At 39.8% G+C, this 25,779-nt stretch overlaps 1 protein-coding gene across 1 annotated transcript in view; it reads left to right on the forward strand.

Annotated features, from left to right (window-relative positions):
* LOC128740994 (uncharacterized) overlaps positions 1-25,779 on the forward strand; it is a 157,076-nt gene that overhangs the window by 129,840 nt on the left and 1,457 nt on the right. Inside the window, exons 9-10 of the mRNA XM_053836605.1 lie at positions 6,749-7,073; positions 20,680-20,953. Coding sequence (XP_053692580.1) covers positions 6,749-7,073; positions 20,680-20,953 — 599 coding nt within the window. The remainder of the gene's footprint in view (positions 1-6,748; positions 7,074-20,679; positions 20,954-25,779) is intronic.

Genomic DNA, 25,779 nt, shown 5'->3' on the forward strand with positions numbered 1-25,779 from the left:
TACATAAGATCACCTACATTTTATCAGCCAGCAGGCCATATCTTAATTGCGTCCGTTTTTTAGGCTCGTTTTTGCCCATAGTGCAATGGTATAAGATAAGGCCGAACCCACACAATTGTGTAGGTTGCTAAATTTAGCAAACATTTATTGCAATGTGTAGAATTCACTGGTTTTGGTATCTCGAGAGATAAAAAAAATTTATATTGATCCAAAAACCAAAAATATCGTAACGAAGACCCTCCGTGCTTAAAGGGATATAGCACCATCAGGTTGACAATAAAACGCTTTAAAATCAATACTCTATCGGATATTTCAACCACTGACGAACTGACATGACACATAGAAGAAAATCCTTTAAAAACCATCGTCCTACACATTTTGCTTGCACACTAGCACCCTCTTTTATGCATGTTGCGGAGTAGCATGCATTTGCAGGGTTTCATGCTGTAGGATTTTTACATTTGTATGGTTTTATACTGAAAACTCGAAGCAACACTCGCGCGCCGCGGTGTGGCCATGTTGTGACACATGCTTTTTTGGAAAATGCGTAGTTTTTGATTGGACGATGGTCTGTTTGTCTGTGTTTCAACGTTCAGGTTGGCCAGGATGAGAAATTTAGTCTGACTAGTAAGTTCAGCACACACCCGCTTACGAATGAATAATGAACCTATGTAGTTCCAGCAGTCTTACCGAGTCCGTTACCGGAATAACTGGAGAATTACCGTAACAGGTCGAATCACAAATCGATTATGTTTTGATTAATTGCTAAGAACGGTAGTTTTTAACATTTACAGAAAGACGGTAGAAGAAAGTAATGAAACAAAGAAGTTGATACTGCTAAAAACAGAACGGGACAAGGCGTAAACTAGGTAAGGAATGAGCGAAACTGGGTAAGAGAGGGTCCTTGAAGCAACTCTCAAAAAGTTGTGTACCGTATCTTTAATCCAAACTGGAAGATCCGTGGATCGAATCAAGCTATATTCGGAGCCAATTATAATCGGAATTGAACCCACTTCTACCCTCCCAGGCCGCATGTGGACCGCAGGTATTAGTTAAACTTTGAGCTACAGTGGGCTGGATACAAGAGACTCCACAACCCCTTTATTAAACGTGCGACTTACTTCAAACTCCACCAACAATGATGGCGGGATGAGTTATTTTTGGTCACAAGTTTTACCTCTTCATCCGTCTATTGTAGTCAATCCACCGACCGAGAAGGAAAGAACTTCTCTAAATATCATCCACGATTGGACCTATCGTAGCACAACAGTATAGCATAGGTTTGTTAAGAGGAATCTATGTAATGGCCGATTCGATGAGGAATGCCGGTCAATTTTAGACGAGAACAACGAAGTGTGGTCGTTGATTCTGCGGTCGGGTTCCCTTTCAAAACATGAAGCGGTACAAACAAAAACGAATACAGCAAAACCTTTACTTCCAGGATAAGTGGGTGGAAATAAAACAGCTGTGTCGTTCTCAGGAAATGCGTAAATTCCATAAGAAACTTAATATACCCCCACAAAGGCTTTGACTATATCAGTACAATGGATGATCCTACAATAAATGAATTGATTGATCCAATCAGGTTGCTTAGGAACAACTTGGCAGCTGACAAAGATGGCTTGCTTCGTAACTGGCAAGTTTGAGTGTAAGAACTACCGTGTGACCACTATTCTCAACGCATTGTACAGTTAGTCCACAATCATGGGTCACACACAATTATGGGTCATTTTAGCTTTTTCTGCTGATAAATGCGTGAATATTACACGAAGTGATTGCTAAAATTGTTACTCATAAGTAGCACTAATAATTTGATCAACAATTCGGTGACATTTAAACGCTAATCAGCAGCTAGAGCTAAAATGACCCACAATTGTGTGTGACCCATGATTGTGGACTGACTGTACAAAGTGCTTTCTCAGTTAATCTCCCATGTGTCGCCGCTAGCTAATAGATTTATGAGCAATTATCAAGCCGGTTTTGTGGGTAGGCGATCGACAACGGACTAAATGCTTATATTGCGGCAGTTCCTGCAAAATATCGTGAATATCAAGTCCCAACGCACGCATTAGGTCTTCATGGCCGATTGTATCACAAGTTGCCCTAAAATTGAAGAATTTGAATTTCAAAGCAACTTGTGGTACCATCGACCGTGAAGAGCTGTGGAAAATAATGGAAGAAAATGACTTCTCTGGAATATTGACAAGCGTGATTAAGACCACGAAGGATGGCGAACAGTGCTGTAGGAGAATATCAAGTGCATTATCAAGCTCGTTTGAAACAAACAAGGGACTTCGCAGAACGATGGTGTTTTCTGTTCAACAACATGGCGCTAGAAGACGTTGTAGCATACGAGAAGAATAATGAACCACGACCTGGCGCAATTCTTGCTACAATCCAAAAAGTTGGTAAAGCTGGAAGGATAGAATAGGTGGAATATGTTGTGGGATTGCTGGATAAAAACCCTGCGAAAAAAGGTGTTCACCTCTGCATCTGGTTAGTACCAGATACAGACCAGTATGCAGCGGGATTAGTGGTTAGATTAAGTGGAACAAGACCTAGCAATCCACCATATTCTGGAGACAAATTGCCGGGTATATTGGCATAACACGAATTTACAACGAACATACAACGAATTTTGCTCCACCAGTACTGTCGGTCCTGGGTTGCCGTACTCCAATTCCTTCGTACACCAGGTGACTGTGTGTCGTCTTCGGCAGCGCACTTTCATCGGATGCGGGATCTGCCCCGAAGTCTATGGTATCTTCCTGGTTCTCTGCTGAAAATAGTTTTGGCTACTCTTTCGTCGGGTATTTTGGCTACGTGCCCAGCCCACCGCAGCCTGCCACATTCTACTGCCTTCATTATATCAACATATTGGTATACTTGATGCCGCTCGTAGTTCATACGTCTGCGCCACACTCCGTTTTCCATTTTGCCATCAACTATTGATCTCAAAATTTTACGCTCAAAAACTCAATCACTCGTCGGTCAGCTTCCTTTAGCATCCATGATTCATGTCATTCTGCCATATTCTGCCACAGCTCATTTCATTTGACTGAATCGTGCGCTGCCTTAAAGTTCACAAGCTGATGATAAGTCTGCAAGTTGTACTTCCAAAACTTGTCTAATAACTGACGCAGGGTAGACATCTTTTAGAAGTAGCCTGGATACCTTCCCAGCAGTCTTACCGCTTTTCAGCTCACCTTCTTAACCTCAGCTTGCCTTCTTAACCTCTTTATGTGTTCATAGTGGCTTCATAGTTTGGCCATCACTCACAATTCTTATCCTAATTTTGCTGATCTCCGTGTTTACCCCTGCATTCAACAACATCTGGAAGTGCATTTTCCAGCGCTATCATTGCACATAACAAGCGTGGTATAAATCCTGCACCTCACCGTTTTGTAGAAATTCTGTTTGTCGTTGCTGGCGAATCTGTCCTGCGCGCCGGCGAGCACGTGCTTTTCCTACCCTTACCGTTTTTTCGGCAGCTTTAGTCCCTCTATACTTTTTTCCGTTCTGTCCCGCTCTGACCGCAGTGAGCATGCGACTCCTGGCCTGATTCTTCTCATCTGTCACTTTCGGACATTGGGCATCAAACCAGCTGTTACGCTGTCTTTCACGCCTCGTGCCTACCACGTCTTGCAATTGATTCAATAGCACCATGGAGATTTTGCTTTTACAACTCTACGACACCGAATCCATATTCTGCCTTTTTACCGCCATTGTAGTACGAGTGGGCACAGACCTGAATGACCATATATGGTTAAAAGGTCTCAAATATAAATAAACAAACAAACAAACAAGTACGAGTGGTACTTGAAAGAAGTGTCTGCAATAAGCACTACTGCGCGGGGCTCCCTTTATCCAGAATTTGGCCATTGAATTTCCTGAATAGAAGCGATCTTCACTCCGAGTTAAGGTACCCATTTTCCCATCATTATCCCATTAACGTTTTTCTTGTCCTTTGCCGTGTCCTATACCGATTAATCCGTTGCGTTTTTTCTGTTTCGTTATGGTGGTAAATGAGGGTTTTGTTATATTACCCTACCAGGGCTGCGATACCTACATTCCGCTGTTGGGTCAGCCATCGTAGGTGTAGCTTGTAGAATACAGCATTTCATATTCAGCCTCTTGCTTCGAGACAGACGCTATTTGAGCCGCCCCTCACCTAGGGAACAGTTGCTCAGGTTCGCACCTGTTAGCTTAGCTGCTCCAATAAGTACATTCTGGATGTACAAGTATATCCTGGTATGGCAATAGAGCCATATAGCATCTTAAAACTCACTAATTACAAATACAAACCTCTACTGCTTGATGAAGAAAATCGAAAAAAAAACTCGGAGAAGTTTTCAACAAAGTTGGTTTCGTCATCTTTTATGCTCACAAAGCAAACACGCATATTTAACAGATGCAAGCAGTCGAGAGGGAACAAATATAAATGAAAGCGAAAAAGCTTTCTGTGAACCGTAATCTTTTACACTGAAGTTGACAAGTTTTTGGCGTTTAAATTTTCAGTCGAAAAATTGCAGCACTGAGCCAAACACGAAAGAAATGAAAAATAGTTTGCGCAGAGCTCACAGAGTTCACAGCCAAACAAGAAAAAAACAAAAAAAGGTAGTTTGCCAAAGAAATTGCTGAAAAAAGGGATTAAGGGTTATGTTAAAAATTAAAAGAGCACTAATATATCACATTTATTGTAGAATAGTCAAAGCGGAAAGCACAGTTAACATCTCGTGATGCCCAAGACCAACGCTTATCATTTTTGCATCGGGAAGAGTCCAAGGCCAACGTTTATGTAAGTTAAGTCGGGATAAGGTTAAGGCCAACATGTAGAAAATCGGTAGATCAGCAAATCTGAAGCAGACTATATTAAAGATTTTCGGATATGTAGTATTTTCTATGTAGGAACGTCACATGACAAAACCAGAGTCACACAGCTTCGGTTTGCCAAACAAGATAATTAAACTACTGCATCAATACACAAAGAATGTAAATATTTTTCTGTAATTGGTCTGAAGCAATATCGATATATTGAACAGTTTATTTTTCGCAAGGGGAGGATGTGGTATTTTATTATTTATACGATATTGGCTTTTGGTTTCGGAGTTCGTTCGAAACTCTGTGTAGGCTATGTTGCTGCTTCGTTGTAATTGCCTATTCCCGTCCTATCCAACACAAATCATTAAAAATATCAGCATTTTTATTTATACATAATGCAAAACTAGTTATTCCCTAATGTTTTAGTTTGTTGTCTATCATACGCGATCCATCAAAGTGAGCTGAGATCTATTTAAATGCTTTTTATCATTAAAGAAGTCCTACCAGCCAAATTTCCTACGTTTTTTAGTGCGACGAAGAAGAAAATGTCGACTAATCGTTTTAATTTCCGTCGTTCATAAATGAAAATAACTCATGCAAGGCATTGCCGTTATTCTACAGCCAGGAAAACTTGCCTGACCTGCATAAATTTTGCAGGATAACATTTGTCATGCCGTGCTATACAAATACATGCGCGTTAGCTTCGTAAACATTGTTGTGATTTTTGGTCCGGACGATGAATAATTTTGATGGACGGATTTTAAAACGGTACGACGAATTTAAGAAATAAAGGCAGTGTCGTAATTTCAATAATATGCTTTAAAAACCGCTTTTTAGTGCTTTCAAAGTTCACGGATCGGAAGCTAAGTGTGTTTTAGTCAAATCAGCACAAGAACTTCTGGAGTATTCATTAAATCCATCCAACAAATGATGAAAATTAGAATGGCTTTACTTACTACGATGGGAATTAGAAATAAACCCTTTCTTTTTGTAGTTGACATCTTAGATGAGACAAAAAATATACATTTCGAACACATGCAATACTTAAATTGTAATTTTGTAATCGTTGCTAGACTTTCCTCTGTAACACTAGAGGAATGTTTGGTGTCCATCTACATTAACTTTTTTTTTTAACGAAATCCAGTGTCACATAACTACCTGTTAGGGAATAGTTAGTGTAAATGCGATTTACGAAATCCAACTCGCAGGACAGCACAAGTTACTAAAGCAAGAAAACTTGATACAGAGGCCTAAATACATCCCAGAAAATTTCGGAAATATGATGACAAACTTATTAGAACAATGTCGTACATAGCTAGTTGCCAACCGAAAAGCTTTACAAAGAAAATACATACAGATACAAGTGTAAAACGAAAAACGCATCTTTCACTTTTCCTGCTCTGGAATAATCTACGACCCAAAAAACGTTAATTGCAAACGAAATGTTTCAGCGACGAGCAACCGCGATTGAGTAACCGGCAGCGCAGCCTGATTGCAAAGAAGGACGACGACGATTTTCGACGGTTACCGAATGGCACACGATTTTGCAGTTCCTCATTGGATTGGATTGGATTGGATTGGATGGATGAAAATGAAATTTTTGTCGCGAATCGGTGGAATGTCGAATAATCGGCCATATGTTACGAGGGTATCACAAATTGACCGGTTACCGGCCATCTGCCCCAGCTCTCTGCAACGACGCTATGGTTGATGAAACAGAATTGCCCGAAAAAAAAACACACTTCCGCAGTTAACCGGTGTTCATGATGCGAAAAAGTTTCGTGCAATCGTTCAACGTTTTACCCACTTTTTCAGCCGTTCTTCTTTTTATCGTAGCAGGGTTGATGTTTTTGTTATGTGTAACCAGACTAACTCAATCTTTTTTTTTCTTCTTCTTATTTTCTTCTCGTGCATCTATTCGCAACAGCGAACAAGAAAGCCAAACTCATCACTGGCCCCGGCAACGGTAACGGAAATGGCAACAGCAGCAGCAGCACCCTCCTTAGTCCGACCAGCTCGACCAAAGCAGTCGACGATCAGTACTACGGCCATCAACAGCTGTACCAGTCGCGCTCGAACTCCGCTCTGTCGTCGTCCAGTCACGGTCCGAATCTGGTGAACAAGCAGCTCGTGCTGCCATTCGTTCCGCCGGCCTTCCCGAACGGATCCGCGGACAACTCCAACCATCTGATCAAACCGTCCGAGTATCTCAAGAGCATCAGCGACAAAAAGTCTAATGCTGGCTCTCAGAGGTTAGTAACGGCTTACTGGTTAATTTCGGTTAATAGTTTCCCCATTCCCGGTGTGGTTTTCGGTTGATAAATGCGTGATCATTCAAAGTGGAAGTGCATGTGCATGAAGGAACCATAACCATAATGCGGGTAAATTGATCCGATTGGCCCTAATCGATCTTTCGGATCATTAGATCCGATAGGAATGCTTAGTTACGGAATCCGTGTGGCGTGATATTGTGTGCTGTGATTGCTTGCTGCAGGTGTGAACATTTTCAAACTTTCTTCCAAAATTTTGATTGCTAAATTAAACCTTATTTTCCCATTCATATTGCTGCAAACGAACGTGAAAAATAAAACATTTTTCTCGAGAGGTGCAATTACCCACAATCGTAAAGTTGTGACTGGCTGCAGGCTAGCGTTTTTCGTGTATGTCGTAGTGCTTGGCTTCGGCTACCTACCAGCTTAGTGATTGAACGTGCTTTTCTCATGTTTTATGTGGGGAAAATTACCACCGACAATAAAGTGAAATTAGCTAGTTTTGTTTGATTTTTGCGGCTCCGATCACCAGCGAAATAGTGAAAAGTTGCAATAAAAAGCAAAAAAAAAAAACGAGTGAAAATATCAGCCTTACAATGTTGGTGTGAGTGTTTTTTTTTGCTGGCTTATCGCTTCGAAATTATCTTTTTGATGCTATCAATATGCTTGATTAACTTCCTATGTTGCTAGTGTACATAGCTTTATAATTATTTTGTAAGCATACAGAAATGTGTCAGTGGAACAGTTCTATTGCACACTGAAAACAGTTCATACGAAGAATTCCTGGAACGAGTTCGGTTTGTATATGTCACATTGGAAGGAGATTTATGAAGCCCTAACAGCACGCAACAACCGTCAATTCTATGTGAATATCTATGCTATGGATTCGTAAGTAAATTTTTCCTGGCCTGCATTTGGTACTTGTGTTCCTTGGATCGTTGGGTAGCGCTCATCCTTCAATCTGTACATTACCCATCAACCATATAAGTTTGGAAACTAAACGAAAGTGAGTGATGGCAATTTGGAGAATTTAGATGTAAGATCCAAGCACTTTTCATTACTCAGTTTCTTTGTATCTTTCCTTCACACTCTAGTAAGTTTCTTGCCTTCTGCTATGACCTGTTATGTCATTTATAGAGCCAATAAATTGTTATCTCTATAGTTGATAGAAATCAATGACACCGTGGGGGTTTCATTTTGTACTCTTGAAAATACTAACCATTTCATCACCTGTCAAGAAAATCCAATTTTATGTGGCGTTAAAAAAATAGAAATTTTGACTGATCTACAAATAGTTGTCTGCATGACAACATTGACAATTTAATATTTTTTTATTGCCTTTACCAAATGTCGGAGGGTCAATGTTAATGCCGTGCATACCTTTGTGGGCTAGGCCCACAAATCCTAAAACTCTGGCCAATAAAAAATGTATTAATTGCACAGAGATTGCGTGAGTTCTGAGCTCAATGGTAGCTGTTTTCAAGAATTGTTATACTAGGTTTTCGGTTCAGTAATCGCACTGTCCTCGCTCCACTTCCACCGATATTGACGATCAATAAATTTCGTCGCTGATTGTTATTGTTGTTGTTATTGTTATCCCCTGGCTGCAAAAGTACGGTAAATGCAGTAAAACTGAGGAGCGAACAACAAGTGGTTATCTAATTGGGTGGAAAAGCGATCGCATAACGTTTCGTCATCCGACTAGCCGTCCAGCCAGCAGAGTAGTGCAATCTATGGGCAATAAAGTCGAAACGAACTGGAACGTTCGTTCGTTGGCTGCAATTTTAATCATCGAACTTTAATGAAAAGTTATTTTTACAATTGATTTTTACGACAATATGGACGCTTGGAAAGAGATTTTCTCGGACTGAAAGTTTATGTGGTCAGTACGAGTTGAAGGATATTCAATAAAAAACAGCAAAATACTGGAATTGTACACGAGGAAAACATCGCAAATAATCAGAGTAGCGGAGTTTCACCGGGCATCATTTACTTTAGCATTTTAGCAATGTCTTTGGAACATTTGTTCTAGGAATGCTCCTATATAAACAGCTTTTTTGTGTCAGGAGATAGAAATATCATTTCTTCGGTAAAGTTGTAGTAAATATAAAAATTAGCAACTTTGGTAACGAAATAGAATCTGTATCTCCATCGAGTGCAGAGCTATAGAGCATTTTGTTTGGAAGTGACCTAAAAATTTGCATTTCACAAGAATACATTGTTCTAGGCAAATATTGAAGCACTCAAAACGCACGTTTTTGCAAAATGCCGCGAACATCCATGGTGTTTCCAGGATGACAAGTGTTTGCTTAAGTTTTGCTGAAAAGTTAACTTCACAAGCCCTATCCTATTGGCTTGTGGTGACATTAAATCAGTGCTTCACGTTGAAGCTTAGGTCGAGCACTACAAACTTGTATAGGTGCAGCGTGTCCCTACTTCCCACTCACACATGCTAGAGCACGGGAAGCATACGTATTGATATAGTTTTACATAATATTGAAGCAATTTAATTTTTATAAGGCTTTCTCTACTTGCCCCATTCTACTCTATAAGTTTGTGAAACTAAGAAAAAAAGAAAGTAAAACTATCAGTTAAACTGTAGGAATAGTTAGCATGTATCTAAATTAAGCTATTCCTTCTTTTAACATGCATCTGAAAACCCGTTAAAACTTGCTTGAATTTAGCTAATATTATTGAAACTCTAATAAACCTTCAAATCTGCCACGGTTCGCCTTACTTCGTTATGGTCCGTCTTACCCCTTTGGTGGCCCTTCTTACCCCGCCTGATTGTGAACGAGTAGTTTTTTAGACATTTCAAAAATTGGTGAAAAATCGTAGAAAAATAGACTAATAAATTCTTTGTTTAATTTTTAATGGTAGATACATGAATGCCCATTCATTTGTGGAACAAAAAGGCGACTTTTTGTACGCATCTTGTGTAGGATTGGGCAAAATTGCCGAAAGTATCGATAATTGAATATCAATATCAAATCCGCCGCTTTATCGATACCGTCGATATATCGTCCGTGAAGCATCGATATTAGATTTATCGATACTATTTAGGGCGGCATTCTGGGATTAGGAAATGCTACACAAAAAAGGGATTCATAAAAATTAATCAATAAAAACAAAGAGAGCAAAGAGAGTGCCCCCAAAACACGCACGCAACGCATCACTCGCTCCAGTGCAGCTCTATTTCGGACACGTCGCTTTGTACGGAAAACCTCACTCGTGCACCACCTGCCACAGCTGTTCGCGCCCGACTGAATCGTACGTTACCCCGGAATCCACAAAAATATGATGGATTGCACTCCCGACACATCTGGATGACTTGCCGAAGAGTAAACATTTGATCCGTAGTAACACCTCCATCCACCTCCAACAAAATCTGGATGAGTACCCTGTTGGTTGCTTTGACCAGCGTTACTCTGCGGTAATTACAGCAATCTATCCGATCACTCTTTCAGTAGATGGGACAAACCACTCCCTCAATCCACTCGTTCGGCAGCCCTCTCCCAAACTCAGGGGTTTCAGGGAACCATCCAGTGAGGTGTCGTTGCTGGCGGTTCTTGGCCATTCCTGCAGAGTTCCGCCGGGAGTTGCTCCTTTCCGGTTCTAGCTCTTCTAGATTTCTGTCCCACCACTGCCACTTTCATCGCTATTATGGCGCGTGAAAAGCTGGAAAGTCTTTGGTAATGCCGCTAACACCCAATACTACTCTCTGTGCTAGTGTGCTCTCTGGTCAGTTTTGAATTGCTGAAAATCGCGTATCGTATGCACTTACTGTTCAATAAGCGTTAAACATGTAAGTGACATTGTTCAAGGTTTTGCATAAGTGTCAATTCCAATAAAGTAAATTTGAGAATAAAGCTTAGTTATGTGAAAAGAAAAGAGTGCGAAAAAATCCTTAAAATTTTGCTTTCTTGAGTATTTTCTGGCCTAGTTTTAGCCTATATTTTTTCAGCTGCATATCAGCTTTATCAAAACAGTATCGGGGTGAAATTATCGATTTATCATAATATCGATGTCGCAAGTATCGATAAAATATATCGAAATATCGGCCTTCGGGTATCGATATCGCGGGTATCGATAAGGTATCGCCCAATACTAATCTTGTGCTAGCAATTTATTTGCTTAGGAGGGCCGTCTTACTCCGTCTTACCCTACGATACAAAAATAATGCTGTAACAACTACATCGTTGCATTTTGCCTATATGTCACTAATTCCAGAGTGATTTGCGGTTAGGGGGTAACCAGCGAAATATAGACAATAAGGAATATTACCTTCAAAATTAGCAAGTACAATTTAAAATCGTAACTTAAATGAAAGTGAGAAAAATCGAGGTTAAATACCATAAATTGCTCTACAGTGAACACCCAGTAAACATTTTCATATGCATATCAGAGTAACAAATGAGTTATATGTACTTATATATATATATATATATATATATATATATATATATATATATATATATATATATATATATATATATATATATATATATATATATATATATATATATATATATATATATATATATATATATATATATATATATATATATATATATATATATATATATATATATATATATATATATATCCTGCAAAATCGTATCTGATGCATAAAACTAGCATATGCGTACTAATTTGGAGGCCATATACGTACTACGAAATATACGTTAACAATTCCACTATATGAGTCTTTGTATGCGATAAGATCCGACTCAAAGCGATTAGTTGTATAACGATATACAATTCTGTACTGGAAGTCGTAAGTCAATCACTTGTTATCGTCAAATACGACAGAATATAAACTCGTGTGCGTTTCATTAGTCTATTTTTACGATCCTGAATTTATTAAAAGTCAATAACGATAATTTTAGTAAATTGATATACGAGTTGGTGTTTGCTGGGCACATTCGCCTGTGTTTTGGAAACAACGTGGTTTCGCTCTTTACTATCACCTGCTTACAGAACGCTTTGCAAATGAACCAGTTACTTAAAACGGCTTTTTGTTTTTGTCTTATGTTTTTATTAAACACTTCTACTGTCCATTAACCGCCAGTTAGCTTCGAGGCGCGATGCTGGTCTAACAAGCCAATCGTCGTATGTTCGAATCTCGGCTAGGCGGTGCTCGCTAGAGACAGCCAGTAGGATCGTTGCACTGGCCCCGTAATTTTCCTTTACTTTAACAGCCGGCTGCGAAGTCTGTCGATAAAGAAGGGTAATGTCTAAACGCGGTATAAGGCTTTGCTTTGCTACCGTCCATCACTAAAAACTTGTTTTTGAATACTTCTATCGATTACTGCAAAAAAGGACTCTTGTCATGAATTATTCCAGTTTTTTATGGCTGATTTTTAAGGCACAATTTTTGGCAGCTTGAAATGGTCGCAGACAAAAAACGCTTGGCTGCGAGTGAGTCAAAAAAAGTGTGTATTTTTTTTGTCTAGCACATAAACTTTTGGTATTTGGTTTACTTGGCAAAATAAATTAAATTTGCGCTCGCGACGATTTCGTCCGTGACGGTTATAATTGGGTATTTTAATTTTCCCAAAAAAGTGGATTTTTCCATCTTATTTGATAGCCCGTCGTTTCCTAAATCTAGCAGTTCTTTTTTTATTTCAATTAAGTCAATATTCGATGAAAAAATTAATAAAAATCAAAACTAGAATGATTTGCTGTTTGACAGATATCAACCAAGCCGATTGATTGACTAGATGTCAGAAGTTCTCTCCCTCTCTTCTATCTCTCTGATAGAGCTCTTCGTTTTAACCGAGCTTTTAAAGCTCTCATATGAAACCTGCACTCTTAAATGATTCTACCTGTAAATAGGTCGGATTTAGTTAAAGCTAGGTTGAAACTACTCAAAATGCCCTTAAAGTGTACAAACTCAAACTTTGGGTAAAAATTTCAACCAATTTTGGCTACTTGCTACCGATAATTGAATTATTCTCTATGACAAATAACGCAATTTTAAGTTCCTTCTACCAATTTTTTGGTTGAAAAACTACTCAAAATCTGAGTTTGTACACTTTAAGGGCATTTTGAGTAGTTTCAACCTAACTTTAACTAAATCCGACCAATTTACAGGTAGAATCATTTAAGCGTGTGTATCGTTCAATGACCATAGTGTATCTATTCACTGTGTTGTCTAAGGCGAGCTAAAAAGAAAAGTGGTTTACTTATAAGCTATCGTCTTATTCCAAAATTTTTTTTCAAATATAAAAAAAATGTTTTTTCATTACTTCCATTAGTCAAATTCGGAAAAGTCTTCATGTAGCGATTGAATGGCATTATATCTTGTCAGAATATGCGGAAATGTATATACCACTAAAATACCCAATTCATCGCGTTTGAGAAATTTACAGGGAAATTTACAATATAATAAAACGATTTATTTACATTTCACTAGTTACGCAAAGCAAAGCCTTGGGTTTAAGCGTCTTTCTAGAACTTAACCCTTTTTTATCGGTAGACTTCACAGCCAGCTGTTAGAGCACAGAACAATTAGGGGACTAGTGCATCGAGATCCTACTTGACTCTATCCAGCAGCACCACCCAGTCGAAATTTGAACATACGACGACTAGCTTATTGGACTAGCATCGAAGCTAACAGGGCGGTTGCTAGTTACGCTCTAATGACAAACAACTCCGGAATTAGTGACGTCACTATTGTTTTGTAGCATTGGGCAAAATTCCCGGAATTTTCAATAATTGAAAATCGATAGTAAATCTGCTGCATTACACAGGGTGTTCAATAAGTTCGAAGACACTTTAAAAATGTGTTTAAACAATGAAAATACAAAATATCCCTTTCTGAGTCAATTTTTAATGAAGCAGTGTTTATTGAGAACATTTACGACATATTTGGTGTAAACACCCCCCTTTGTGCTTTATGACGAGCTCGAGACGTTCTCAAAGAATCACACGCGACACGCACCTGGTTTATCTCGTCCCAGATCTTGGAGATCTTGAGCTACTTGGAGATCTTGAGCTACTTAAAACTACTGTCCGTAGTGCTCACTATATGTTCGCTCTGCTTGGCCAGCATGTACGACCATACATAAAAGTCCAGGGGATTAAGATCCGGAGAGCTGGGAGGCCACCAAGTCTTATCGGGAAAATCAATCGAATTCTCCCGACATCACGCTTGGACGATACTCGCCGTGTGGGCCGGTGCGCCGTCCTGTCCGCCCGCCTTGATGGCTGCTGACGTCCTCGCCGAACGCGGCCGCCCGGATCTAGCACGGTCCTTGGCCGAGCCCGTCTCCCGGTACCAACGGATGGTGTTATAGATGAAATTCCGCTTCACCCCGTGGGATTTCAACCGCCGAAATATGTCGCCGGGTCGCTCACCTCTCGGAAACAACTTTACTACGACGTTGCGGTACTCCTTCATCGCGCGCGGTAAACAAATAACAAATGACCTCAAGTCAACACCTTGCGCATCGATTAGCTTATATATAAAACTAAAGCTGACACCAATACCAATACACAGAATGCACATGATGCGCACTTACACAACGACGAAAAGTTGTATTCGAACTTATTGAACACCCTGTAGATGCCTTCGATAACTCTGGCTTTAGTTTTCAGATTTCAGATAATCAACCTTTTTACACAGATTATGCGACCTTTTGAAAACTAAAGCCAAAACTGGTTCTTGAAGTATCGATATTAGCTTTATCGATGCTTAAAGTTTAAGGTGGCATTCTGAGATTTGGAAATGCTAAATAAAAACGGGATTTATATCTCGCATTCTTAGTTATTGGACACCGCACCGTTTAAAAAGTGCGAGAGGCACAGAAATGCGACATGGTACGATTGCTGCAGTAAGAAAGAGAAAGAGCGACAACGGCAATGTTGTTGTTTTGTTTTGTCATATACATTGCTATTAGAGAAAATAATCTGTATTAATCCAGGTACAGCTGCAAAGTACAATAAAAATTAATCAATAATAAACACGTTGAGCAACACTAAAACAAAGCAAGAAGTAAAATGCAAAAAAGCTGAAAAAAGACACACTTTGTCAAATGTCGTAATAAGTCATTTAATATTGCAAATGCAAATGCGATATTTTATCTCATGCAACGTCAGTATTATTGACATGCGAAATTGTGTTTTTCGCATAATCTCGTGAAACTATGAACAGGTTGCGATATCCCGTTCATAACGTTAACGTAAAATGTCTAAGTGTACCTAAGATATGTTTCAGAAATCTCTGTGTAGCTTCATGCGTGTTCGTGAAGATTGAACAATCTTGATGACTCTCTGTGTCAATCATTCGCATTCCGTCTCTTCTCATGGCAAAATTAAAGCAATGTGCGGGAAGGAAATGATTGGCGTTCACTTCCTTCTTCTACCCACATATGGTCGGGGTGACTCTTGCCGTATCAAGAATTTCTTTGCACTGTACTCGGTCCTGGACTACTCATCGTCGATTCGTTGAGCGTCTCGACACACGCAGATCGACTTCAACCTGGTTGTCATCTAGCACATTGGGCCCCTCCATTCCCGGTGCCGGTGAGGTTTTTAAAGGGAATGGATGTCAGTCACAATCGTCCGGCATCCTAACGACGTGGCCGGCCTACCGTAGTCGTAGCTCATATTGGCTCTGATCAGCGTTATGCCGCGGTAATCTAGCCGGTCATCCTTTTCGTTGAATATGAATATATGAATATATGGTACTACCACCTGCCTTAGCAGAACATCCGTTCATAGCAATGAGCCTATCATGTCAAAAAGAGTTGAACATATTCAACGATTGGTCATGCTTCCCAACTCTTGTATGAAGGGCTGAAAGGGAATTGGTCGATGAGCAACATCACTTACACGTACCAGGGATTTAGAGAATCTCCTTCCAAGAGCTAAGTCGCCTGAGTCAATCGTTGAATAAACCGTCTTAATGCAGAATGACTCCAGCAGGTGGGGAGAAGAGCCCGCTCATTATCCACGATGTGTTGTTAATCGGGCCAAGATTAACCCTACAAAGTTGACTGTTTCACTCTCTCTAGGCCCACCGCTTCAAACAAGTGCTCTGATGGTCCCTCCCTCTTCCCGATTCTAGTTTATTTATGAAATGTGGTATATATGGGTAAAAATAGAACAATTTCACCAGCAGTCCTTCGAATGGAATAGAGTTGCGTTCTTTTAGTTTCCATAAGTGGTTCTAATAATTAATTTAATTTTTCTTCTGGTATCCAATATCCATGTGCAGTATTAACACTCGTATTGGCCAAAATTTTCACTATAAAGCAGTAAATGCTTCATAAGCTAAAACGAAAAAAATAATTAAAATAACTTATATTATGCTTACCAGATCGTGTGGCTCCACCGTCTGCCCAAAACCTCGATTATGAGATCAGGCAGCCGGGAACCACACAGTATCGCACCTCCTAGCTTGGCTACTCAATAGAATATTACCGGGTATGGCCACGTGGAGGCGCTAGGTAGGGGCTTGAGCCGGTCATCCTTTTCGTTGATGGGACAAACTACACCTTCCATCCACACCTTCCGGTAGGTTCCCAAATCCTTGAAATTATCCAGTGAAGTGCGGTTGCTAGCGGTTCTTGGCCATTTTTTCCTCAGGATCGAAATATTAAATTAAAAAGTAGCACCCTCAAAATAATTTTCACGTCGAAATTACGGGAGAAGTTAGGGTAAGGAACGAGTTAAGCAGTGTCACCTGTTTTAATCAGTTGAAAATAAATGAGCTAAAAATGCACTTTTTTATTCATATTTTCAAAATCTTTTGATAAGGACATTATCATGAATCACTTAACCATGGTTTTAATTTTCACAAACACGATTTACTGCGTTTCCGACAGAAAATATGATGAATTAAAAATTGTTGTCCAAAAACGTACATTTTTCAGCTGCTGAAAACAATCGCCGCCTCGCTACTAAGCAATTCATCACATTTTTCAACACTGATTTCAGTGATTCCAAAAATCAAGCACTTAACATTCACATACCAAATTATTCAATACAGTTGTTTCTATAATCTAAAATTTTGTTACTAACCGAAAATCTTATTATTTTATAACAAAACTGAAAATAAATTCTGAATCGATGGAACCTGTTCAGCAGTAGCAGCAACGGCAGTGAAATTCGTAAACTATCGTGTTGCCAAAAGACTGATTCGATTCTGGAAACAAGGATTATAGGTTTGAAATTAACTGAAACCACCAATGGTGAAAACGTGGTTCAATAATTTCAAGAGAAATGTATGTTCATAATTAATTTTTCTTTATTAAAAATAACCGAAAAGACAGCTTTTTCAATAATTTTCGACGATTTTCTCAGTGATTTAATGAAGCAACGATGCGTTTCAATGTTATTTGCTTTGACAACCCTGTTTTGTAGTCGGACTGTGTGCACGACTTGTTTGCCTCTTTTGTTCTCCCACCATGCTTATGAACAGCGCGTAAGACGTCAAACTCGCAATTTCCCATAAGAACACTGAAGAATAAAAGAGACGACGAGTACCGTTTGCCGAATGGAGCGGAGAGTGTATGCCCCGATAAACATTTTACGCATCTATCGACCAAAAATATCAAATCTATTAATGCAGATGCCGATTAATAGGTCGCGGATAGGAACGCAAACTTTCTGAATAGGGGGAAAAGTTCGAGGGATTTTTTATGAGGGCGTATAAAAATTCAGATTTCAGGACTGCTTAAAAAGCGCATTGAGGGTGAAAATATGTTCGGTCTGATCAAAATTAGTTCCATCGCTCCAACTTTTAAAACGAAAAATCAAAAGTTAGCTCAATAATAATGTCTTCCAGTGGTAACAGCTTGAAGGTACTAAATGTAGCAGGAAGATTGGTATCCTCCACGTAGTCAACCCATCGCTTGTAATAAGGTAAAACCATCAGTGACCCGCTTAGACTGCTTAAAACCGGTTCTTTAACCTATATAAATATTTTCCAGCCAACTTTTCCCGTATTATCTACGTGAATTCAACGTAGTTTGCACGCATCCTAATGCGTTCACGTGAATATCAGATAGATATTATATATTTTCCAATAATGATCAACTGAAAATCATGTCAATCCGTGTAGAGACATTTACGTCATTTTTCACGTGAAAAGGCATCAAAATTCATCAAAATTCAACATTCAAATTTCATCAAAATTCAAGGCTTAAGACTCTTATTCTCTTATTCACTCTTATTCTGCGAGGCGAGTGACGTGACTATTTGGAGTCGCCGCGAATCAGGTGACAATTGTCACCTAGGTGACACGGTGTCACTTAGGTGACTGGGGTTTGTTTCCTAGGTAACACGGTTGTCACCTAGGTGACTTGGCTCGCCGTGGCGAGTCACGGCAAATGACAATCTCGTATTAAGTCGCGTGACTCGCAGATGCAATATCGAAGACTTCTACTAAAAATTAAATTTTAACCCGCAATTGGTCAACCGAAAGTTCAATGAACCGGGCACAGCACACTGGTCCAGAACCTCTTTAGGTGCGCATTAACTTTGGGAGGGAAAACGTGGTTCTAGGTTGATGGAACCTTTGGAAGACTTTCTTAAAATTAAAAGTTCTATCGTCCAGCGGAATTCAAATTTTGATTGATCCCCCTAAAAGTGAAATAAAAAATTTATTTTTCTTCAGTTTCAATATAACATATTAATGTGTTCTGCAAAGTTTTACAGCATATTATTACAAGAAATTTTGCTAAAGACAGTGACCTTCTATCTCTTCACCAAAGATCTTATTTCTCATAAATGAAAAATCGTTAAAATCAGTTTTTCTATTTTAGCTGTTTTTATAGTTGTTGTGACTTTTTCATGTTTTACAAAGTTGTACAAATAGTAAAAATACACAACATTGCTGAATATAGTAAACCTCTATCTTTGCTTGTTTAGGAACTATAGAACTTTTACTATAAAAATGCCCTAATTTTAACCCCGAATTATTCGCAAGAAGGCATCATTTTATTCAAAAACTCTCCCCAGAAAATCAAAATAGTTTCAAGCAGGCTGAAAAGTTTTATAGAAAAAAGCACAAAAGTTAAACAAAATTTAAAGGCTGACAAAATCGGGATAAAATGCTGATAAAATCGGGGGTAGACAAAATCGAGGGTAGCCAAAATCGGAAGCTGACAAAATCGGAACATTACTGTATACCGTAATTATGGCTATCGTCTGATCAACAAATCAGTAAACTGGTTACTTTCCTGGGGGTTACGTAGGGTACGGGAGGGTATTTTCAGCAGGTTTCTAAATTCAGCCTATTTGTCTCTTCTTTCGCCAATAAAAATACTTTGCCGACATGCAATTTTAATATGTTATAGCAATTTTCTCAAGACTGTAAGTAATCTACTATTTTTTATTCAAAGAACGTCAAACCCACCTGTTCTTTTACTAGAACTAGGCCATAGGCCGAAAAAATAGATGCCATCGCTTAGTGGGCTGAAAATACCCTCTCGTACCCTAGTTTATTCGACTCTGGTCATAAAACTCCTACTGTGTTACCCGACTCATATCGAATATACGTTATATACGGGGAAGGGTCTCGTAACTCAAAAACTTTGTGGTTTTTCGTTTAATTAATCATAAATTCGAATAGAGCATGCAAATATCAACTATATAATGTAAGTAATACACATGTTTACTCCAAAAATAAAAGCATGAGAGATTTTAGAATTTCGGAAGTAAGGGTTCGTTATGAGTCAGGTAACACAGTAGATACTTAACTTTCATCTCGTCATTGTCGTTGAATTCTAGTGTGATTCGAAGTGGCACATGATGGGTTTAGTTAATTTTAAATTGCTTCTATTCTCATATACTATATTCACGGTTTCGTATTCCGCATTCTACCCAATTTTAGGGATTTGTTAACCGCTTCCAGCCATAATCAATAACGACTTATTGAACATTATCCCATTTCATTCGGTAGTGGTTGCTTGCAAATTGGTTAAGTAGTTGTCGAGTAAACTAATTTACAAAATTTAAAAAACAATAACAAGGTTTAACCGATCCAAAATTCACATGATAAACCGTAACATTCATAATCGCACATAACAAGTAACAGATAACATAGCAGAAGCTAGCATGTCGTAGAAAACTCCGTCATGTGCATCTATCAAATTGTAAATTGTTCAATTTCAATTAGCATCCATTTTCAACCATCTTTTGGTCCAAAATGATTGATGTAAGTAACACGCACTGTTTTTACTACTGCACTGGGCGGGCATTGCTCTTTGTTCGTGTAATTCAGCGTCAATTCGAATCAATATGGTTCCATGCAGACTGGTCTGTGAAATCAATTTTTCCACGTGCATGCACCCACGCCTCTTTGATCACGCATATAAATATTCGTTTTCCTTTCCATTCAACGTACTGCAGTCGAAAACACTATCTAGACCGTGATAGTTTATTATCATTCATATACTGTAAATTTATTCTTTTCCTTACTTTATGTTATACTCCAGCAAAAGTATTTTCAATGGTTTTAATTGTACCTTTCCTCCTTCGCATGTTTTGTTTTCGTTTTTTTTTCATCGGCGCTCCCGGTTCGGCTTTAATCGCATTCGGAATGATCCTGATTTCACCACGACACCCCGCCGTCCAGATCTTCCGACACCGAAGACTATATGCCATTGAACGCAACCATCACGGTACAGTCGGGACCGGAACCACCAAAACCACCTCCACCCCCGCCGGCACCCCCGATGCTGTTTCCCAACGGCACTGGCGGCGGCCCCAATAAAGACGGCAACAGTCAGACCGGAACGATAAAAAGCAACGGCAGCGTCCCCCCTCCGCCCCCGCCGCAGGACTCGACGATACGAAAGCAGCAACAGCCACTGTCGGCGATTTCGATCCAAGATCTGAACAGTGTGCAGGTGAGTAGAGTACATGCCGTATGGAGGTCACTCTTTCCCGGGGCCCAATAGTAGTCGGTCTATCGCTCCGCTGCTGGCACGGCGCCGGCTCGGTTCCAAGCACGGAAAGCAAATTTTACATGGCTAAATGAGTGCTCGACGTGAGCTGCTTTGAGCACGTGATTATCAGCAATTAACGCCAGGCACAACAAAAAGAAGTAAACGAAAATCCGTCCGGTGTGTTTGGGGAAAGCTGAACAGCTGCTGCTTGGGTTTCGATGCTAACATTCTTGCAATTTGTTATCCATAAAAACGGCAGCTTTTTACTACGATGATGACTGTACATTAGTAGCTAAATCGCTATTACACGCTATTTGAAAGGCTAAACAAGGGTAAACACGGCTTAAAAAGCCGAAATAATGTTTAAACCTAAATGACCGCCCAACGTGAAAATTTCAACGTTATTCAATGTGTGGTACGAGATGCTGGCTATCACCTAGAAACCCTCGGAAAATCGGGAACCATCATGGTTTTTTGGCTTTGAAGAAACCCGCAATGGTCAATCAATTTAAAATTGCTTGGTGCACCTTCAAAAAGCAAAGCCTAGGTGCTACATTCCGTTATCGAAACTTGATTTTCTTATGTTTTTATACGACAAACTTCGCAGCTAGTTGTTAGAGTGCAGGACAATTGCAGGGCCAGTTGCTACGATCCTATTGATTCTAACAGCCTCTTCCAGTCGAGATTCGAACACACGACGACTAGGGTTGCCAAGTGGCCGGTTTTTGGCCGGCCCGACCGGTTTTTCACCTACAAAACAGCCGGTTTTCCAACATATGAACCAGGATTGATACTTTTTGCCTGATTTATTAAATTTTCTGAAAAATTTTTTAGCAATCCTGAGCAATGGATCATTGAAGATAACCAGTTTTGCAGTGACAATACTTTGCTTCTGGCGGTAATATACATTAAATTGTCCACCAGCACCAGAAGCAACAAGTTGTCACTCTGAAACTAGCTATGCTATCTTCAATAATCCATTCAATGTTCGTTGTGGTTTCGATTCCGGCGACTACCCAAATAATATTTCATTAACGCACATTACACATTCCAGGCAAATCCTCTAACAATGTGCTGCCACAACCCACCCTCCGCCCACAGCCTTTTTTGCAGGACCTACCGGTCGGTTTTTGTAATTTTTAGACTTGACAACCCTTACGACGACTGGCTTATTAGGCCAGCATCATACCTCGAGACATTCATCTGGGAGGCATTTTCAACATTTTCAAAACTTGTCTGAATTAAAGGTTTTAAGTAAGATTAAAAAAAGCTTGTGATGATAGTTCAAATTAAGGGATGCAGTGATACAGCTCCCCAACAAGAAAACAAAACTAAAGACTGTAATCGAAAAAATGTGACACACAAAAATGGTCACCGTAAATTCATTTCAAGTCGGATTTTCTTCAAACTTTCAAGAAATAAACTACAATATTATGGGAAGATTTCTACTTCGCTGCGTTGGATCTCCTTTCAATAGCCGAAGGCCCGATGCTAGCCCGTGTCACAACCCCCGGGCATGTACCAAGTTTTCTGACAACGCCACATTACGAGGTGGCGCTACAGGCGCTTTGCTTTTAATAAGCAACATTCACGCGGCAGTCGAAGTAAATAAACCAAGCGATCAAAACTTAATCACATATGTATCAATTATGTGATATAGAAGTTATGATTCTTTAGGAATGTCAATAATTTACATTCGACTGACAGAAAACTTCACCTTTCGGACACTTAAGATTTTACATACATAATACAACATACAACATAATTAAAAGCATTACAATACATTTAAACAGTTACCAGTAGGTAAAAACTTCAACCATAATTGGCTACTTGAATACTCGGCTACCGACAATTGAATTATTCTCTGTGACAAATAACGCACTTTTAAGTTCCTACTACCAGTTTTTGGTTGAAAAACTACTCAAAATTTAAGTTTGTACACTTTAAGGGCATTTTGAGTAATTTTAACCAAGTTTTATCTAAATCCAACCAATTTACAGGTAAACTTTTTTAAGAGTGTAGTGATCCAGCTAACAGAGCTTTTTGACAGCTCAGCCACCCACACTAGCGAACATGAAATACGCGTGTATATACATGATGTTTACCTTATTTTGGGGAACATATGATGCTGGAGGAACAAACCGACAAAAAGCTATTACTAGTTGTGTTTCTCCGTTTGCCACACTGCAGAGCACATATTTCGGTCAAATTTTCCATCCTGTTCCAAATTCAAGCACATATTTTGAAAATATGCTGGTATTTAAGCCAGCGGAAGACGAAATTCATTCTGTACCTTGGTGACAAAGGAATGCATCTCTTTTGTTTACTGTTGTTGTTTGCCTCATTTTCAAGCACCAATACACACATAACTGGAAAGCTCTATAGATCATTTTGCGATGACGTCATTTTGCCGTTAAATGACACCACTTGGTGGTTTGTTTACATGTTTTTGTCACATCCAGCGGTTTCGATTTGAAATTTCGTGAAGGATTACTGCAACAGGTGCTATAAAATGCATGTAAGATGCTTTCTCTTAAATAAAAACTATAATTTTTTATCATTATCTGCCGGACAAAGATAGAAAACTCAATTCAAACTTTAACACCATGTAAACAAACCACCAAGTGCTGTCAAAAAAGTGTGGTTAGGAGCTCCCGTGTAATGATCTATGTTGGCTTCACTTATTTTGTTCGCAAACGTCAAAGTTGCCACCTGGGTGCCTTGATACCACTTCTTTCTAAGGTTTTGGGCAATAATGGTGGGATCGATTTTTTTTTATACTTTTACCTACTGTTTCTTCAAAGCCTGCTTGTACTCGAACACCTTGATGTTTTACGAAATCTGATCTACATGGCCCAAAGCTTCTGAATCGGGCGAACTTCCGGCGAGTTCGGGTCTGGGTGCGTATTTTGGTACAAAAACAACATTGTTCTTTCTGCATCAGTCTAACACCGGCCGTGGGTAGTTGCAGGATCCAAATCGGGCCAAAACAGCGTCTCGTCTCCGTAAGACAACAGGCGCATTTGGGGGCACTTGCCCCAGTAGATTTGCCATTGGTGGTACCCCTCATGATGTATAGCTGGTAAATCTTGTCGCTACCACAAATGGCCTACAAAACCATGAACTTCTTGGTGAATTTGTCCACTTTCTTCTTCCTTACTTCTGTCTCAGCAACTACTTTCTGTCCACCTTGATGCATGTCTCGTCGTCCATCACGACGCACCTCGGTTTTGTCAGTCACTCTCGGTACAGGTTCCTGGTGCGGGTTTTGATGACCATGTTTTGTTTGCCATTCCGGTTCGAAGCCTTCCGGTGGTAAAAACTTTGTTCGAAGTTGCGCCAACCTCATAAAACCCAAGTAGCACGCTTTAGGTCCATTTAGTTGAAGAAACTAGATTACGACTGAAATTAGTCATAATTCGGTTCCACAACTACTTTGTAACAACCGTGCCAGTAGGGAATCCACCTGGTAAAGGGTGTCCCACATCAAATTGCATCACGAAAAAAACGTTGTAGAAAATTACCTTGTTGACGGATCCTTTTCAAACCTTCAGACAATAAAATGTTACCCATTATTAAGCCATAACCGTATACTCGCACCTTACGCTTAACTCCACTCATAAGATTCTGTACAACATCTGGTTGGAGCTTCTTCTGAACGGAAACCCGCTTTTTCTTCATGTCTTCCTCAGATTTGACCTCTTCGGGATGCTTTCGTAGTGCCTACTCCATAATAGCCTAGTATTTTTCGAAGCGCCTTAGTTCCAGTGCGTTGGGAGTGTTCATGTTCTTGGGTACGAAGGTGAGGCGAAAGGCTTCGTACCACTCCAGGACATCCTTTGAATAGTGGCGCGAAGCTAAATCTGGCCAGAAGATCTTAGGGCCCTCGAGTTGCTTTAACAGAGGAAGTAGACGCTTCTGTAGACACTCCTTGAGGTAGATCTGTCCATTTACAGTCCTGGTATTCACGAACGGGGCACTCCGTTTGCCACGTGAGGAGATCGCTTGCAAAATCATGCATTTCTTAGCAAACTTTGAAAGTTTCTGCTTCCTTACTTCTTCCAAAGCATCAAATTTGTGCTGGGTGGTGAAGAACAGTAGCCCTGGAAGCTGCCGGAAGTCCGCTTTGACGTAAGTCTCATCATCCATTATGAAACAATAAGGCTTCGTCAGCATCTGGATGTACAGCTTCCGGGCCCGTGACTTTCCCACCGTATTTTGCCGGTCACGATTTGGAGCCTTCGGCACTTTGTACGGACTGCAGTCCCTCTCGGTCCTTGGCTCTGTTAACGTTAGACTTGAACAGATTTATCTGTTTGACCAGATCCCTGACCGAAGCATTGGGATTTCGCTTGAACGCTTTCACGACACGCTTGTGATACTGATCACTTATAGCACTGACGAACTGACATGACACTTAGAAGAAAATCCTTTATAAACAATCGTCCTGCACATTTTGCTTGCACACTAGCACCCTCTGTTATGCATGTTGCGGAGTAGCTTGCATTTGCAGGGTTTTATGCTGTAGGGTTTTGTACATTTGAATGGTTTTATACTGAAAACTCAAAGCAACACTTGCGCGCCGCGGTGTGGCCATGTTGCGAAACATGCTTTTTTGAAAAATGAGTGGTTTTTGATTGGACGATGGAATTATCGCGAGTGTCTCGTCTGTTTGTCTGTGCTAATAGAATATCCATTCTGATCGCATTTTTTCTTTCGCTCGATGCTCAGTGTTTCGTAGTAACGTTTAATCACATGACTTACTGTTGACTACATGATTCTACATG

Source organism: Sabethes cyaneus, chromosome 1 (genome assembly GCF_943734655.1).
Source record: "Sabethes cyaneus chromosome 1, idSabCyanKW18_F2, whole genome shotgun sequence".
In the NCBI taxonomy this organism is placed as follows: Eukaryota; Metazoa; Arthropoda; class Insecta; order Diptera; family Culicidae; genus Sabethes; species Sabethes cyaneus.